General features: G+C 47.0%; 1 protein-coding gene across 6 annotated transcripts in view; it reads right to left on the bottom strand.

Annotated features, from left to right (window-relative positions):
• The window catches only part of LOC140476049 (uncharacterized), a 452,737-nt gene that overhangs the window by 54,568 nt on the left and 381,461 nt on the right, over positions 1-16,708 (bottom strand). For all 6 annotated transcript variants that reach the window (XM_072568002.1, XM_072568006.1, XM_072568005.1 and 3 more), the window contains 2 exons: positions 10,562-10,724; positions 1,831-2,009 (listed from right to left, as the gene is read on the bottom strand). In XM_072568002.1, coding sequence (XP_072424103.1) covers positions 1,831-2,009; positions 10,562-10,724 — 342 coding nt within the window. The remainder of the gene's footprint in view (positions 1-1,830; positions 2,010-10,561; positions 10,725-16,708) is intronic.

Here is a 16,708-nt window from a genome sequence, read left to right as displayed (position 1 = left end):
GAAGTGACGAAGACAATTGATGAAGCCAGAATGGTAGATATTGTCCAAATGGACATCAGCAAGGCATTCGACAAGGTTGGCTGGTTAGCAAGGTTAGATCACATGGAATCTAGTGGATGTTAACCAGTTGGATACAAAATCGGTTTGAAGACAGAAGACAGAGGGTGATGGTGGAGGGTTGTTTTTCAGACTGGAGGCCTGTGACCAGTGGAGTGCCACAAGGATCGGTGCTGGGTCCTCTACTTTTTGTCATTTATATAAATGATTTGGATGTGAACATAAGAGGTACAGTTAGTAAGTTCGCAGATGACACCAAAATTGGAGGTGTAGTGGACAACAAAGAACCATTATCTCAGCGTACAACAAAATCTTGATTAGATGGACCAATGGGCCGCAGAGTGGCAGATGGAGTTTAATTTAGATAGATTTGAGGTATTGCATTTTGGTAAGGCACACCAGAGAAGGACACGTACAATTAATGGGGGAGCTCTGGGAGTTTTGCTGAGCAAAGATGCCTCGGGATGCAAGTGCATAGTTCCTTGAAAGTGGAGTCGTAGGGAGACAGGGTGGGGAAGGAAGGGTTTGGTATGCTTGCCTTTATTGGGGAGAAAATTGAGTATTGGAGTTGGGAAGTCATGTTGTGGCATTACAGGACATTGGTTAGATCACGTTTGGAATACCGCTTGCAATTCTGGTCTCCCTCCTCGCGAAAAGCTGTTGTGAAACTTGAGAGGTTTCAAAAAAGATTTACAAGGATGTTGCCAGTGTTGGAGGGTTTAAGCTATAGGGAGAGGCTGAATAGGATGGGGCTGTATTCCCTGGACCATCAGAAGCTGAGGGGTGATCTTTTTGAGGTTAATAAAATCATGAGGGGCATGGATAGAGGAAATAGACAAGGTCCATATCCCAAAGATAGGGGAGTCTAAACTAGAGGACATAGGTTTAGGGTGGGAGGGGAAAGATTTAAAAGGGTGGTGCATGTATGGAATAAGCTGCCAGAGGAAGTTGTGGATATGGGTATAATTACGATATTTAAAAGGCATCTGGATGGAGATGCTTAGAGGGATATGGGCCAATGCTGGCAAATAGGTCGTGATTAATTTCGGATATCTGGTCGGCAAGGACGAGTTGGAGCTGAAAATGTTTTGCTGGAAAAGCGCAGCAGGTCAGGCAGCATCCAAGGAACAGGAGAATCAACGTTTCGGGCATCATCCCTTCTTCAGGAAAGGGTGCCCGAAACGTGGATTCTCCTGCTCCTTGGATGCTGCCTGACCTGCTGCGCTTTTCCAGCAACACATTTTCAGCTCTGTTCTCCAGTATCTGCAGTCCTCACTTTCTCCATGGATGAGTTGGACCGGGAGGGTCTGTTCCCAATCTGTACATCTCTGTGACTATGATTCTAATAAGCTCTGTGACCCCTCCCCCAGCCAAACTAGTTTAAACTCCTCCCGATTCCCTAACGCAGGCTCCCACCAGGACATTGATCCCTATCCTGGTTCAGGTGTGGACTGTCCTGATGGTCGAGGTTCCATCATCTTCCAGAAATGGTGCCCGGAATCCAGGAATCGAAACCCCTCCCTCATCCGTGCTGCTCTCCTTCTCCTGTACTCACTGGCCCATGGCTGGAATGTGAAGGTAATATAATTAAAGGGGTTGAAGCTGATTAAAAGAGCTGACAGCCTCTCCCTGGGAATCCTATTTCCTCTGGTGAGGGCGAGTTCAGAACCGGGGCCGGGGCCAGGAGGGGGTATTATTCACTGACATTTACTCCCCCCCCCCCCCCCCCCCCACCCGCCAGTTTCTGCCCATTGATGGTTGGTTGTAACGTACTTCATTCGGCGTTCCACTGACATGGCACAGATGTTGCGCCACCTGCGATCCAGGCTGCGAGTGGTCTGTTGGATGGAGTCACATTCTGACTCAGTGTCAGTGTCCAGCAGCAGGCTGTCACACAGGTTCAGGACTGACGTCACACCCACACTGTGCTGCTCAATGTCCCTCTGCAGCTCCTGAAACAAGACGGCACAGGTCACACAATGCTCTCTAACACACTAATGTGGTCTAATATCGAACAAAAACAGATGCTTTGGGTTCTATCCCCACCTATCGTTTAATCCCTCTCCCCATCCTATCTTCTGCACATAAACCAACATTTTCTGAGCTACACAGTTCTGAGGAAGGGTCACCAGACTCTGATTTCTCTTCATCTGGTGGTTGGCCTGCTGAGCTTTTCCAGCAATTCCTGCTTTTGTTTATGGTCCACTACACAGCAACACACACACCACACACACAGACACACACACCCACACACACAGCAACACACACACCGACACACACACCCACACACACACACACACAGACACACACACAGATATTAGACAAGCATGAAGACATTAACATACAGATACAATAACCCACAGCCCCCTCTGGGTCTATATGCTTCCTGACCCTCTCCTGTATTGAAGTTTTATTCAATACCTTTGACATTATAAAACATCCCAAAGTACATCACAGAAGTGTTCTCAGACAAAACCTAACACTAAACCAAGGGAACAGGGCAGGTCAGATAATAGACAATAGATGCAGGAGTAGGCCATTCTGCCCTTCGAGCCTGCACCACCATTCAATATGATCATGGCTGATCATCCTCAATCAGTATCCTGCTCCTGCCATATCTCCATACCCCTTGATTCCACTATCCTTGAGAGCTCTATCCAACTCTTTCTTAAATGAATCCAGAGACTGGGCCTCCACTGCCCTCTGGGGCAGAGCATTCCACACAGCCACCACTCTCTGGGTGAAGAAGTTTCTCCTCATCTCTGTCCTAAATGGTCTACCCCATATTTTTAAGCTGTGTCCTCTGGTTCAGCACTCACCCAGCAGCGGAAACATTTTTCCTGCCTCCAGAGTGCCCAATCCTTTAATAATCTTATACATCTCAATCAGATCCCCTCTCTGTCTTCTATACTCAAGGGTATACAAGCCCAGTCGCTCCAGTCTTTCAGTGTAAGGTAGTCCTGCCATTCCAGGAATTGACCTCGTGAACCTACACTGCACTCACTCAATAGCCAGAATGTCTTTCCTCAAATTTGGAGACCAGAACTGCACACAGTACTCCAGGTGTGGTCTCACCAGGGCCCTGTACAACTTCAGAAGAACCTCTTTGCTTCTATACTCAATCCCTCTTGTTATGAAGGCCAGCATGCTATTAGCCTTCTTCACGACCTGCTGTACCTGCATGCTTACCTTCATTGACTGGTGTACAAGAACACCCAGATCTCTCTGAACAGCCCCTTTACCTAATTTGATACCATTGAGGTAGTAATCTGCCTTCCTGTTCTTGCCACCAAAGTGGATAACCATACATTTATCCACATCAAACTGCATCTGCCATGCATCTGACCACTCACCTGATGAAGGGCTTTTGCCCGAAACGTCGATTTCGCTGCTCGTTGGATGCTGCCTGAACTGCTGTGCTCTTCCAGCACCACTAATCCAGTATTTGGTTTTCAGCATCTGCAGTCATTGTTTTTACCACTTACCTAACTTGTCCAGGTCACCCTGTAATCTCCTAACATCCTCCTCACATTTCACCCTGCCACCCAGCTTTGTATCATCAGCAAATTTGCTAATGTTATTACTAATATCATCTTCTATATCATTAACATATATTGTAAAAAGCTGCAGTCCCAGTACTGATCCCTGCGGTACCCCACTGGTCACTGCCTGCCATTCCGAAATGGAGCCGTTTATCACTACTCTTTGTTTCCTATCAGCCAACCAACTTTCAATCCAAGTTAGTACTTTGCTCCCAATACCATGCGCCCTAATTTTGCTCACTAACCTCCTGTGTGGGACTTTATCAAAAGCTTTCTGAAAGTCCAGGTACACTATATCTACTGGATCTCCCTCGTCTATCTTCAGAGTTACATCCTCAAAAAATTCCAGAAGATTAGTCAAGCATGATTTCCCCTTCATAAATCTATGCTGACTCTGACCTATCCTGTTACTGCTATCTAGATGTGTCGTAATTTCATCCCTTATAATAGACTCCAGCATCTTTCCCACCACTGAGGTCAGACTAACTGGTCTATAATTTCCTGCTTTCTCTCTCCCACCTTTCTTAAAAAATGGTACAACATTAGCCGCCCTCCAATCCACAGGAACTGATCCCGAATCTATTGAACTCTGGAAAATAATCACCAACGCATCCACGATTTCCCGAGCCACCTCCTTCAGTACCCTGGGATGTAGACCATCAGGCCCCGGGGACTTATCAACCTTCAGACCTAACAGTCTCTCCAACACCAATTCTTGGCAAATATAAATTCCCTTCAGTTCAGGTCCTTCAGCCACTGTTACCTCAGGGAGATTGCTTGTGTCTTCCATAGTGAACACAGATCTGAAGTACCAATTCAATTCTTCTGCCATTTCTTTGTTCCCTGTAATATATTCCCTGTTTCTGTCTTCAAGGGCCCAATGTTTGATGGAAAAGGTACATTTTGTTTAAAGGAGGTGGAGCTGGAGAGGTTTCGGGAGGGTCATCAGAGGTTTCAGACCTTATGGCCCAGGCAACTCCAGCTACTGCACATTCTGAAGCTATATTTTATTGTTGTACATGTAAATAAAAAACACAAGCCAATGCAAACACACACTGCAAAGACGCACTGCCATATACACCATGACATATACACAAACATATTCACATTCGTGTACAGTCATAGTATTCTTTATTATTTATCACAAGCAGAGTGCCCAGTCTCTCTCACTGCCATTGTGTTTGCACAGGGGCCCTGCACACTGTGATACACACATGTACACATAGACATGGCCATAGGGTCATACAACACAGATCATATTGTGTGACATTCAATGTCCAGTACACCTGATGCAAGGTCTTGAGGATGTGGGGCCAGAGCAAAGCAGAGTCCATGGTAGCTGCACTGCAGCTAGAGCCTGACCCTTCTATGGGAAGATACAGAGACAGGGAGAGGAGACAATGGAAAGAAGGACAGAGAGAGAGAAGAGAGAGAGAAAGAGAGACACACACACAAACACAGAGAGAGAGAGAGAGAAAGAGAGAGACAGAGAGAGAGAGAGACAGAGTGTGCAAGAAAGGGAGAGAGAAACATATACAAAGAGACACAGAGGCATACACACATAAACAGAGAGACAGAGACAGAAAGAAACTCAAAGAAAAAGAGAGAGACAGAGAGAGTCTCTCACACAGAAAGAGACAAAGAGAGACACACACAGAATGAGAGAGAAACAGAGAGAGAGACAAAAAGGGGGAGAAACTCAGCAAGAGTAAAAGAGAGAGAGATACTCAGAAAGGGAGGGGCGGAGTGTGTAAAACAGGAGAGACAGAGAGAACGTTTCACTGAGAGCTCACTCAGTAACCAGTTAAAGTGTAACAGGGAGATCAGATGAAGGAGAAGCGTCTGGGTAACCCAATCAGATCCATCAGTAAACCAGGAGGATCAACTACCTATCCTGCAAAAGCTGCTTTAGATTCAGACACAAAGCAGGTTAGAGTGACATTAATCATTGACAACTGGCTTTATTTTTAGACCCAGGCACCAGAACTTTTCTTTTATCTTTAATTCATTCATGGAATGTGAGCATTTCTAGCTGAGCTGGCATTTATTAGTCATTTTAATTGCCCTGGATAAGCTGCCTTCCTGAGGGGCTTTCTTGTAGGTCATTTCAGAGAACATCTCTGGGACATCCCCACCGTCCCGTGGTTGAACATTTCAACTCCCCCTCCCACTCCGTCAAGGACATGCAGGTCCTGGGCCTCCTCCACCACCAAAACCCTTACCACCAGACACATGGAGGAGGAACGCCTCACATTTTGCCTTGTGACCCTGCAGCCACACGGGATCAATGTAAATTTCAACAGCTTCCTCATTTCCCCTCTCCCCCCACATTATCCCCGTCCCAAGCTTCCAACTCAGCACTGCCCTGTGGACCTTTCACTTTCTCCCTCACCTACAACCACCTATCGCTTTCTCAGCTACCTTCCCCCCAACCCCACCCCCGTCCTATTTATCTCTCAGTCCCAGACCCACAAGCCTCATTCCTGATGAAGGGCTTATGCCAGAAACTTCGATTTTCCTGCTTCTCGGGTGCTGCCTGACCTGCTGTACTTTTCCAGAAACACACTCTCGACTCTGATCTCTAGTTTCTGCAGTCCTCACTTTCTCCTGGCTTTCTTATGTTGTAGGTTGCCCCATAATACTGTTAGGGAACGAGTTACAGCAATGCTGAAGAAATGGCGATGTATTTCCAAGTTGGGACAGTGAGTGACTCGGAGTGGAACTTGCTGAGGATGGTGTTCCTATGTATCTGCTGCCCTTGTCCTTCTAGATGCTTGTGGGTTTGGAAGGTGCTGTCTAAGAATCTTTGGTGAATGTCTGCAGTGCATCTTGTAGATGGTACACACTGCTGTTACTGAGCGTCAGTGGTGGAGGGAGTAGATGCGATGTCAATCAAGTGGGGCTGCTTTGCTCTGGGTGGTGTGAAGCTTGGTTAAGGTTGTTTCTTGTTGGAGATTGGCATTGGCTTGGCATTTGTGTGGCATGAACATTACTTGTCGGCCCAAGCCAGGATATTGTCCAGATCTTGTTGCATTTGCACACAGACTGCTTCAGTATCTGAGCAGTTGCGAATGGTGCTGAACACTGTGCAATCATCGGAGAATATTCCCACTTCTGACCTTATGATGGAGGGAAGATCCCTGACAAATCTGACCAGTCAGGAATCCAACCTTCAAGTAATCAACATCCTCCTCTGATACAGTCTAAATACTGGGTTTGAAAGATCCGTGTCTTTTTATTTTCGAATCTTTTAAATCTGTAGGAGAAAGAGCTGTGTTTAAAAGGCAGAGATTTACCAGGATGGCTGCATCATTTTGCAGCGAGAGACATGACACTGATTGGAAACTCTGGTTTCTGTGGCTTCCTGCAATGAGCAGATGATCAGGAGCTTTTTATATGCGAATCTAACTGTGTTCGACTAACAAACAGGCTTGAACTGGAGAGAGAGAGTGTGTGTGCGAGAGAGAGAGAGAGTGAGCGCGAGAGAGAGAGAGGGAGAGGGAGAGAGAGGGAGAGAGAGAGAGAGAGAGAGAGAGAGGGAGAGAGAGAGGGAGAGAGAGGGAGAGAGGGAGAGAGAGAGAGGGGGAGAGAGAGAGAGAGAGAGAGAGAGAGAGTGTGCGAGAGAGAGAGAGTGAGCGCGAGAGAGAGAGAGGGAGAGGGAGAGAGAGGGAGAGAGAGAGAGAGAGAGAGAGAGGGAGAGAGAGGGAGAGAGAGAGGGGGAGAGAGCGCAAGAGACAGAGAGAGCACAAGAGATTGTATCCTGCTTTTCTCCCCCGCAGAAGCTGCCAGTTCTCTGCAGTAAAAGAACTCAGGTTAAATCTCAAAGAAAGGTTCCCTTTCCTGCTGCAGTTGTTGTGATGATAAATCAGGGACATTTCCCAAGTGAATCAGTCACTGTTGCATAAAATCCTTAGTGTGGAAACAGGCCCTTTGGCCCAACAGGTTCATACTGACCCCTTGAAAAGTTACCCAACCAGGCCCATTCCCCTACTACTCTACATTTACCCCAGACTAAAGCATCTAACCTACACATCCCTGAACACCATGGGGTGATTAGCATGGCCAATCCATCTAACCTGCACACCTTTGGACTGTGGGAGGAAACCCACGGACACAGGGAGAATGTGCAAACTCCACATAGACAGGAACGCGATGTGGGAATCAAACCTGGATCCCTGGTGTTGTGAGGCAAAAGTCCTAACCACTGAGCCACCGTGCCGCCCAATAATTACCTGGGTCATCTCTACTGCCCTTCTTGAACAAGGGCACAACATTTACAATTCTCCAGTCCTCAGGTACTAAACCTGTAGACAATGACAACTCAAATATCAAGGCCAAAGGCTCCAACATCTCCTCCCTAGCTTCCCAGAGAATCCTCGGATAAATCCCATCTGGCCCAGGGGACTTGTTTACTTTCAATCCTTCTAGAATTGATAATATCTCTTCCTTACTAACCTCAATCCTTTGTGGTCTAATATCCCCAATCTCATTGTTTTCCATGACAATATTCTCCCTTTCCTGAGTGAAGACAGATGAGGTATAGTCTTTTAGCACCTCTCCCATCTCCACAGAATCCACACACAACTTCCCACTTCTGTCTTTGACTGGCCCTATTCCTACCCTAATCATCCTTTTATTCCTCACATACCTATAGAAAGCTTGAGGGTTCTCCTTTATTCTATTCGTTAAAGACTGCTCGTGTCCTCTCTTTGCTCTTCTTAACTCTCTCTCTAAATCCTTCCTCGCTGATCTGTAGCTCTCCATCGCCTCATCCGAACCATCTTGCCTCATCAACACATAAGCCTCCCTCTTCCACATAACAAGAGATCCAATTTCTGTAGTAAATCATGCTTCCCTGACCTTATCACTTCCTCCCTGCCTGACAGGGACATACCTATCAAGGACACACAATATCTGTTCCTTAAACCAGCTCCACATTTCCATTGTCCCCATCCCCTGCATTTTGCTCCCCCATTCTATGTATCCTAATTCTTGCCTAATCTCATTATAATTGCCGATCCCCCATCTAGAACTCTTGACCTGTAGAATGTACCTATCCCTTTCCATCGCTAAACTAAACATAACTGAACTATGGTCACTCTCTCCAAAGTGCTACAACTAAATCAAACACCTGGCCTGGTTCATTACCAAGCACCAGATCCAGTGTGGCCTCCCCTCTTGTCGGCTCTTCAACATACTGTGTCAGGAAACCCTCCTGTACACATTGGACAAAAACTGATCCACTTGACATACTAGAGTCATAGCATTTCCAGTCAATGTTGGGGACGTTCAAGTCCCCCATATAGACCACCCTGTTCCTTTCATTCCTACCCACAATTGTTTTGCTAATCCTCTCTTCTGCCTCCCTGGAACTCTGCGGAGGCCTATAAAAAACTCCGAGCAGTGTGACCTCTCTTCTCCTGTTTCTAACCTCAGCCCACACTACCTCAGTAGACGAGTCCTTGTCAAAAGTTCTTTCAGCCACCGTTATAAAATCCTTGACTAACAAGGCCGCACCTCCCCCTCTTTTACCACCTTGCCTGTTCTTAATGAAAGATCTAAACTCTGGAACCTGCAACATCTATTCCTCACCCTGCTCCATCCATGTCTCCGAAATGGCCACAACATCGAAGTAGCAGAAAGTGAGGACTGCAGATGCTGGAGATCAGAGCTGAAAATGTGTTGCTGGAAAAGCGCAGCAGGTCAGGCAGCATCCAAGGAGCAGGAGAATCGACGTTTCGGGCATGAGCCCTTCTTCAGGAATCAACATCGATGTCCCAGGTATGTATCCATGCTGCAAGCTCACCTACCTTATTCCAAATACTTCTGGCATTGAAATAGACACACTTCAAACCAGCTTACTGTCTGCCAACACATTCCTGGGACCTTGAAATCCTGTCCCTGTCCTCCCTACTCTCATCCTCCTGTGCCCTGCAACTACACCTCAGGTTCCCATCCCCCTGCTGAGCTAGTGTAAACCCACCCGAATAGCACCAGCAAATTTCCCACCCAGGATATTAGTACCCCTCTAGTTCAAGTGAAGACCGTCCTGTTTGTACAAGTCCCACCTTCCCCAGAATGAGCCCCAATTATCCATATATCTGAAACCCTCCCTGCTGCACCATCCTTGCACCCATGTGTTCAGCTGATATCTCTCCCTATTCCTTGCCTCGCTATCATGTGGCACGGGTAACAAACCAGAGATAACAACTCTGTATGTTCTAGCTCTCAGCTTCCACCCTGGCTCCCTGAAACCCTGCCTTACATCCCTATCCCTCTTTCTATCTATGTCGTTGGAACCTACATGGACAACGACTTGAGACTGGTCCCCAAAGATACTTCAGGACCCCAAAGATATGATCTGAGACATCACGGACTCTGGCACCTGGAAGGCAACACACCAACCGCGAGTCTCGTTCGTTCCCAACAAACCTTCTATCTGACCCTCTAACTATTGAGTCCCCAATGACTAACACTCTCCTCCTTTCCCTCCTTCCCTTCTGTGCAACAGGGACAGGCTCTGTGCCAGAGACCTGGGCCCCAGAGCATGCCCCTGGTAAGTCGCTCCCTCCTCCCCCCCCAACGGTATCTAAAATGGTATACTTGTTTCTCAGGGGAATGACCACAGGGGATCCCAGCACTGACTTATTTCCCCCCTTTGAACAGTTAACCAGCTTTCTTCATGCCTCAAAGTAACTGCTTCCCTCTAACTCCTATCTCACTGTCTATGTCTTACAAACAAGCAGAAGCCTCCAGAGAAAGACAACTGAACAGCAAGGGCCTGGTCAGCTGAAGGTGGATTATCGCAACATCAATATTAGCAAACAAAGGGGCAACGTTTTCACAGAGTGTGGTGCGTGCATGGAATGAGCTGCAGGTAGATGCAGGTACAGTTACAACATTTAAAAGGCATTATTTTCCAGTTTTTCTGGATGGTCACCTCCTGTTTCAGGGTCACTCACCTGCTGCTCCGCAAGCTTCTTCTCAATTTCCTGATCATCGCAGATGTTGTAGATGACAGGTTTGGAGAGCTCCGACTCGATGCGAGAGAGCCAGGTCCTCAGGTTACTCATCTCCCTGTCCAGAAGCTGCTCAGAGCACAGAGTGTCCTTCAACTTCTTCACCCTGAGTATGGGGGGGGGTCAGAGATTCACATGGATCAGAGTCATGAAGGAATGGGATTTCCTGTCACTTCCTGAACTCCAGGGATTCGAGTGGGCCATTGAATATTTTATATCAATGTACATTAGAAGGCCATTCAGCACATCATGATTTTGCAAGCCCTGTGAAAGAGCAGTTCAGTTAGACGCATTGCCTTGTCTTTCCCATGGCTGTACAAATCTCTCCAATTCTCTTAAAATTTCGAGTAAATTGGTTTCACCTGCTTGAACTCTGAATCTTAACGACACAGTAATAAATTAAATTCTTGACTTCCCTTTGCATATTTTCACAATCACCTCAAATCTGTCTCCCGTAGTGTCTGACACTGCAGAATACTAGAAATAGCAGTTGGCCATTCAGCCCCTCGAGGCTGTTTCACCATTCAATAAACCCATCGCTGTTCTTCACCTTTCCCACAGAGTCTCCATGGCAGAGTACTCACTCCTTATCCACTCTGTCAAAACTACTCGCAATTTGAAACCCCTCTGCTAAATCTCCCTTTAAACTCCTCTGTTGTCAGGGTAACAATCCCAGCTTGTCCGATTTCCCCACTAACCGAGTCCCTCATCCCTGGCCCAATCCTGGTAAATTCAACTCTGCGCCCTCTCCAAACCCTAACATCCCTGCAGAAATGCAGGGCCCAGAACTGGACACCATTACCCTGTAGGCAGACAGAGTACAATTCTCTGTTGTGGTTCTGTTCGCCGAGCTGGGAATTTGTCTTGCAAACGTTTCGTCCCCTGTCTAGGTGACATCCTCAGTGCTTGGGAGACTCCTGTGAAGAGTCTCTCCTCGGTCCCCATCAGCACACAAGTGTATACATTCACCAAGGGGGAAGTGTGAGCGGGGTGGGGGGGAGGGGGTGTGGTGAAGCCCTTAATCCTCTCCCTAACCAGCTCCCTGCTTTGCCTGGGCCCAGGCTGCTGCTGTCCTATTGGGAACAGCAACCAGGAGAGGGAGAGAGTTGAAAGTCAGAGAGAGACACACAGAGAAAAAGAGGTTATTAGGGGTAAGTGGGAATGTGGAGTAATCAGATCTGCAATGATCTTATCAAATGGGAGGGCTGATGTGAGAGTGATCTATTCCTGCTCCTAAACTGTATGAGCATAGAGCAGTGTCTGAGCCTGGTGCACTCTTACCTGGTGTATCCAGGCTAGGTTCAGGTATGTTTGCTGACTTTAATGCAGGATAGCCTGGATTTGGCTGTATTGGCACGACGTGAGTGAAGCAGCTCTTTGTGAGAGGGTCACTCACGGAGCTTTCCTAGCTGCAGTTTACTGGGCCAGTCCTTCCTGCTCTCACTCAGGAGCTTGTCCACTCAAACCTGACTGAGCACCAATATCGGGGTGCACCTGACTGACGGGGCAGTGCACGTGGAAGTGTCAGGCAGATGTCACATTAAACCATAGCTCCGACTGCCTACTCAGTTCAACAGAAAAGCTCCAACAGCATTATTTCAAGAAACAGATTTCTTGCTTCATCCTGACCAAGATATATCCCTCAACAAAGAGCAGCCCCTCCCATGAAAACACTGCCTAACCTACTTTGGCATTCTCCAGATATCCCACTCCCCTCAAACTGATCCCAACCACCATCCGTGTAACAAACACACACGCGCACGTACATGCACAGTCAGCAAAATCATTCCTTTCGACAATACCAAGCCTTGCAGAAAATCAACCTTCATCCACATATGAACTTCCTCTTTGGTCCATGCAGCAGTCTGACATAAATCGAAGAAAAAGCATCCCAATCACACCGTGGTTTGGTGCAGTATTCCTGGGGATGCTCTCAACTCCCTCCCTGGGATATTCGGGATTGTTGGAGCTGTAATATCCTCCACCCAGAAATGACCTTTCATCGGCTCAGAGACAGGCAGCTGGGAGGTACAGGGACAATGCCAATCATGTCGAGAGCTGTTTGTTCACATCCTTTAGAGTCAGCGCTCTGATACCAGTGTTTATGTAAAAACACACACACACACAGAGACACAAATGTACAGACATACAGACTCTCCCCCCACACACACACACACACACACACACACACACACACAGGCGCACACACACAATAGTACGTCTGCAGCAGAATGAAATCACTGTTCACTCCAGCTGATTTGAGCACTGAGTGTGTGAAGCGATGACATTATAAAAACACAGCTCCCTGCTAAATACGGGATCCTGCTTCACAGGATCTCTCTGGGCTCCAGACTCAAATATAACCAGCAGATGCCTACCTGAAGAATCGGCAGCGTGCTGCATGTCCAAGGTGAGGGAGAGAAGGAGAGAGAGAGAGAGAGAGAGAGAGAGGGAGAGGCCTCACCTATCAAAGCAGATTCGACCCTACAATCTACGTGCACACAACACTGCACAAGGCAAATGGTTCTCCCCCAACCCCCTCGATTTCCCCTCCTCCAGCCCAGATTGCACCACCTGCCCCTCCCCCCCACTCTCAGGTTTCACTGGAATTTCAAAGGGTACCAGATGCCAATTGTCAGGGGAGGGAGCCACAAAATCACCTCCAGACACTTGTAAACAGACTGTGAGGCAGTCAGTGAAATGCTGGGACAATGGAGCTGACTCGCCTGGCAGCATGCAGAGAGACTGGGCCCCAGCCTAAACCAGTTCCACAGCAAACAGCTGATCCCAGTGAGTGTCAGTCACGCGTCCCTGCACAATGTAACACAATTCAGCTCCATCACTGCAAACAACACATTCCCCGAGAGAAAGCTCTGTCTCTCACACACACACACACGCGCGCAGCTTCTGTCTCCACACAGAGGAACACAGCACACATACAGGTCAGTCACCTACTGAACCCGGTTGAGTTTCACATCCCTGGTATTCCTCCCGCACCCTGCATTCCTACCTCAACCCTGAGCCCTGTAAATATTACAAACAAAAACAGAAGTTGCTGGGAAAGCTCAGCAGGTCTGGCAGCATCTGTGAAGAGAAATCACAGTTAGTGTTCTGGGTCCAGTGACCCTTCCTCAGACCCCTCCTACCTCAGAACAGATCACTGGACCTGAAATGTTAACTTTAATTCCTCTTCCCAGATGCTGTCAGACCTGCTGAGCTTTTCCAGCAACTTCTGGTTTTGTTTCTGATTTACAGCGTCTGCAGTTCTTATGGGTTTTTACTGCCCTGTAAATATTTTCTGCTTCTCTTGAGAATCTAGATCAGAGCTACTCCCTGTGTGATTCCCTCTAATCGCTGTCAATCACGGTCCAACCTTCTGCCTCAGTGACTCCACCAAACCATCTCAAAACTCTGTGCAGCATTTCCATTCCCCCCACAATCTGATCTGTCTATCACAAAATTGTTATAGTACAGGAGACTATTCAGTCCATTGTGTCTACACTAGCGATATTATCTAGTTTTCTTTGCTTTGCTACTACCAATCCTGACTTTCTAGCATTGGCAAATAGAATTAAGGAGAATCCAAAGGTTATTTTACAAATACATTAAGGACAAATGGGTAACTAGGGAGAGAATAGGGCCCCTCAAAGATCAGCAAGGAGGCCTTTGTGTGGAGACGCAGAAAATGGGGGAAATACTAAATGAATATTTTGCATCAGTATTTACTGTGGAAAAGGATATGGAAGATATAGACTGTAGGGAAATATATGGTGACATCTTGCAAAATGTCCAGATTACAGAGGAGGAAGTGCTGGATGTCTTGAAATGGTTAAAGGTGAATAAATCCCCAGGACCTGATCAGGTGTACCCGAGAACTCTGTGGGAAGCCAGAGAAGTGATTGCTGGGCCTCTTGCTGAGATATTTGTATCATTGATAGTCACAGATGAGGTGCTGGAAGACTGGAAGTTAGCAAATGTGGTGCCACTGTTTAAGAGGGGTGGTAAGGACAAATCAGGGAACTATAGACCGATGAGCCTGACCTCGGTGGTGGGCAAGTTGTTGGAGGGACTCCTGAGGGACCAATGTGTGTGTATTTGGAAAGGCAAGGACTGATTATGGATAGTCAACATGGCTTTGTGTGTGGGAAATCATGTCGCACAAACTTGATTGAGGTTTTTGAAGTAACAAAGAGGATTGATGAGGGCAGAGCAGTAGATATGATCTATATGGACTTCAGTAAGGCGTTCAACAAGGTTCTCCATGGGAGACTGATTAGCAAGATTAGATCTCATGGAATACAGGTAAGGGGTAAATGTAGATGTAGGGGTATGGGTGGGTTACGCTTCGGCGGGGCGGTGTGGACTTGTTGGGCCGAAGGGCCTGTTTCCACACTGTAAGTAATCTAATCTAATCTAAAAAAACTAGCCATTTGGATACAGAACTGGCTCAAAGGTAGAAGACAGAGGGTGTTGGTGGAGGGTTGTTTTTCAGACTGGAGGCCTGTGACCAGTGGAGTGCCACAAGGATCGGTGCTGGGCCCTCTACTTTTTGTCATTTACATAAATGATTTGGATGTGAGCATAAGGGGTACAAGTTAGTAAGTTTGCAGATGACACCAAAATTGGAGGTGTAGTGGACAGCGAAGACAGTTACCTCAGATTACAACAGGATCTTGATCAGATGGGCCAATGGGCTGAGAAGAGGCAGATGGAGTTTAATTCAGATAAATGCGAGGTGCTGCATTTTGGGAAAGCAAATCTTAGCAGGACTTATACACTTAATGGTAAGGTCCTAGGGAGTGTTGCTGAACAAAGAGACCTTGGAGTGCAGGTTCATAGCACCTTGAAAGTGGAGTCGCAGGTAGATAGGATAGTGAAGAAGGCGTATGGTATGCTTTCCTTTATTGGTCAGAGTATTGAGTACAGGAGTTGGGAGGTCATGTTGCGACTATACAGGACATTGGTTAGGCCACTGTTGGAATATTGCGTGCAATTCTGGTCTCCTTCCTGTCGGAAAGATGTTGTGAAACTTGAAAGGGTTCAGAAAAGATTTACAAGGATGTTGTCAGGGTTGGAGGATTTGAGCTATAGGGAGAGGCTGAACAGGCTGGGGCTGCTTTCCCTGGAGCGTCGGAGGCTGAGGGGTGACCTTATAGAGGTTTACAAAATTATGAGGGGCATGGATATGATAAATAGACAAAGTCTTTTTCCTGGGGTCGGGGAGTCCAAAACTAGAGGGCATAGGTTTAGGGTGAGAGGGAAAGATATAAAAGAGACCTAAGGGGCAACGTTTTCATGCAGAGGGTAGTATGTGTATGGAATGAGCTGCCAGAGGAAGTGGTGGAGGCTGGTACAATTGCAATGTTAAAAAGGCATTTGGATGGGTATATGAATAGGAAGGGTTTGGAGGGATATGGGCCGGGTGCTGGCAGGTGGGACTAGATTGGTTTGGGATATCTGGTCGTCATGGATGGGTTGGACCAAAGGGTCTGTTTCCATGTTTTACATCTCTATGACTCTATTACAGCTACTGCATGTCCTTGATAAGTATGTACCTGTCAGGCAGGGAGGAAGTGGTTGAGCAAGTTGAATCTCTTGTCAAGAGGAAGAAGGAGGCTTATGCAAAGGTGAGACATGAAGACTCAGTTAGGGCGCTTGAGAGTTACAAGTTGGCCAGGAAGGACCGAAAGAGAGAGAGCTAAGAAGAGCCATGGATGAACATGAGAATGTTTGGGAGATAGAAAGCTTTCGGACTTTCCTTGATCCTATCAGTATATCAGGAATAAAAGAATGACTAGAGTAAGATTAGGGCCAGTCAAGGACAGTAGTGGGAAGTTGTACGTGGAGTATGAACAGATAGGAAAGGCAGTAAATGAATACTTTTCATCAGTATTCACACAGGAAAAAGACAATGTTGTCGAGGAGAATGCTGAGATACAGGCTACTAGACTAAATGGGATTGGGGTTCACAAGGGGGAGGTGTTAGCAATTCTGGAAAGTATGAAAATAGATAAGTCCCCTGGGCCGGATGGGATTTATCCCAGGATTCTCTGGGAAGCCAGGGAGAAGATTGCTGAGCCTTTGGCTTTG

Source organism: Chiloscyllium punctatum, chromosome 4, assembly GCF_047496795.1.
Source record: "Chiloscyllium punctatum isolate Juve2018m chromosome 4, sChiPun1.3, whole genome shotgun sequence".
NCBI lineage: Eukaryota > Metazoa > Chordata > Chondrichthyes > Orectolobiformes > Hemiscylliidae > Chiloscyllium > Chiloscyllium punctatum.
Note: the sequence above shows the minus strand (reverse complement) of the source record. Positions and strands in the feature narration are given on the sequence as shown.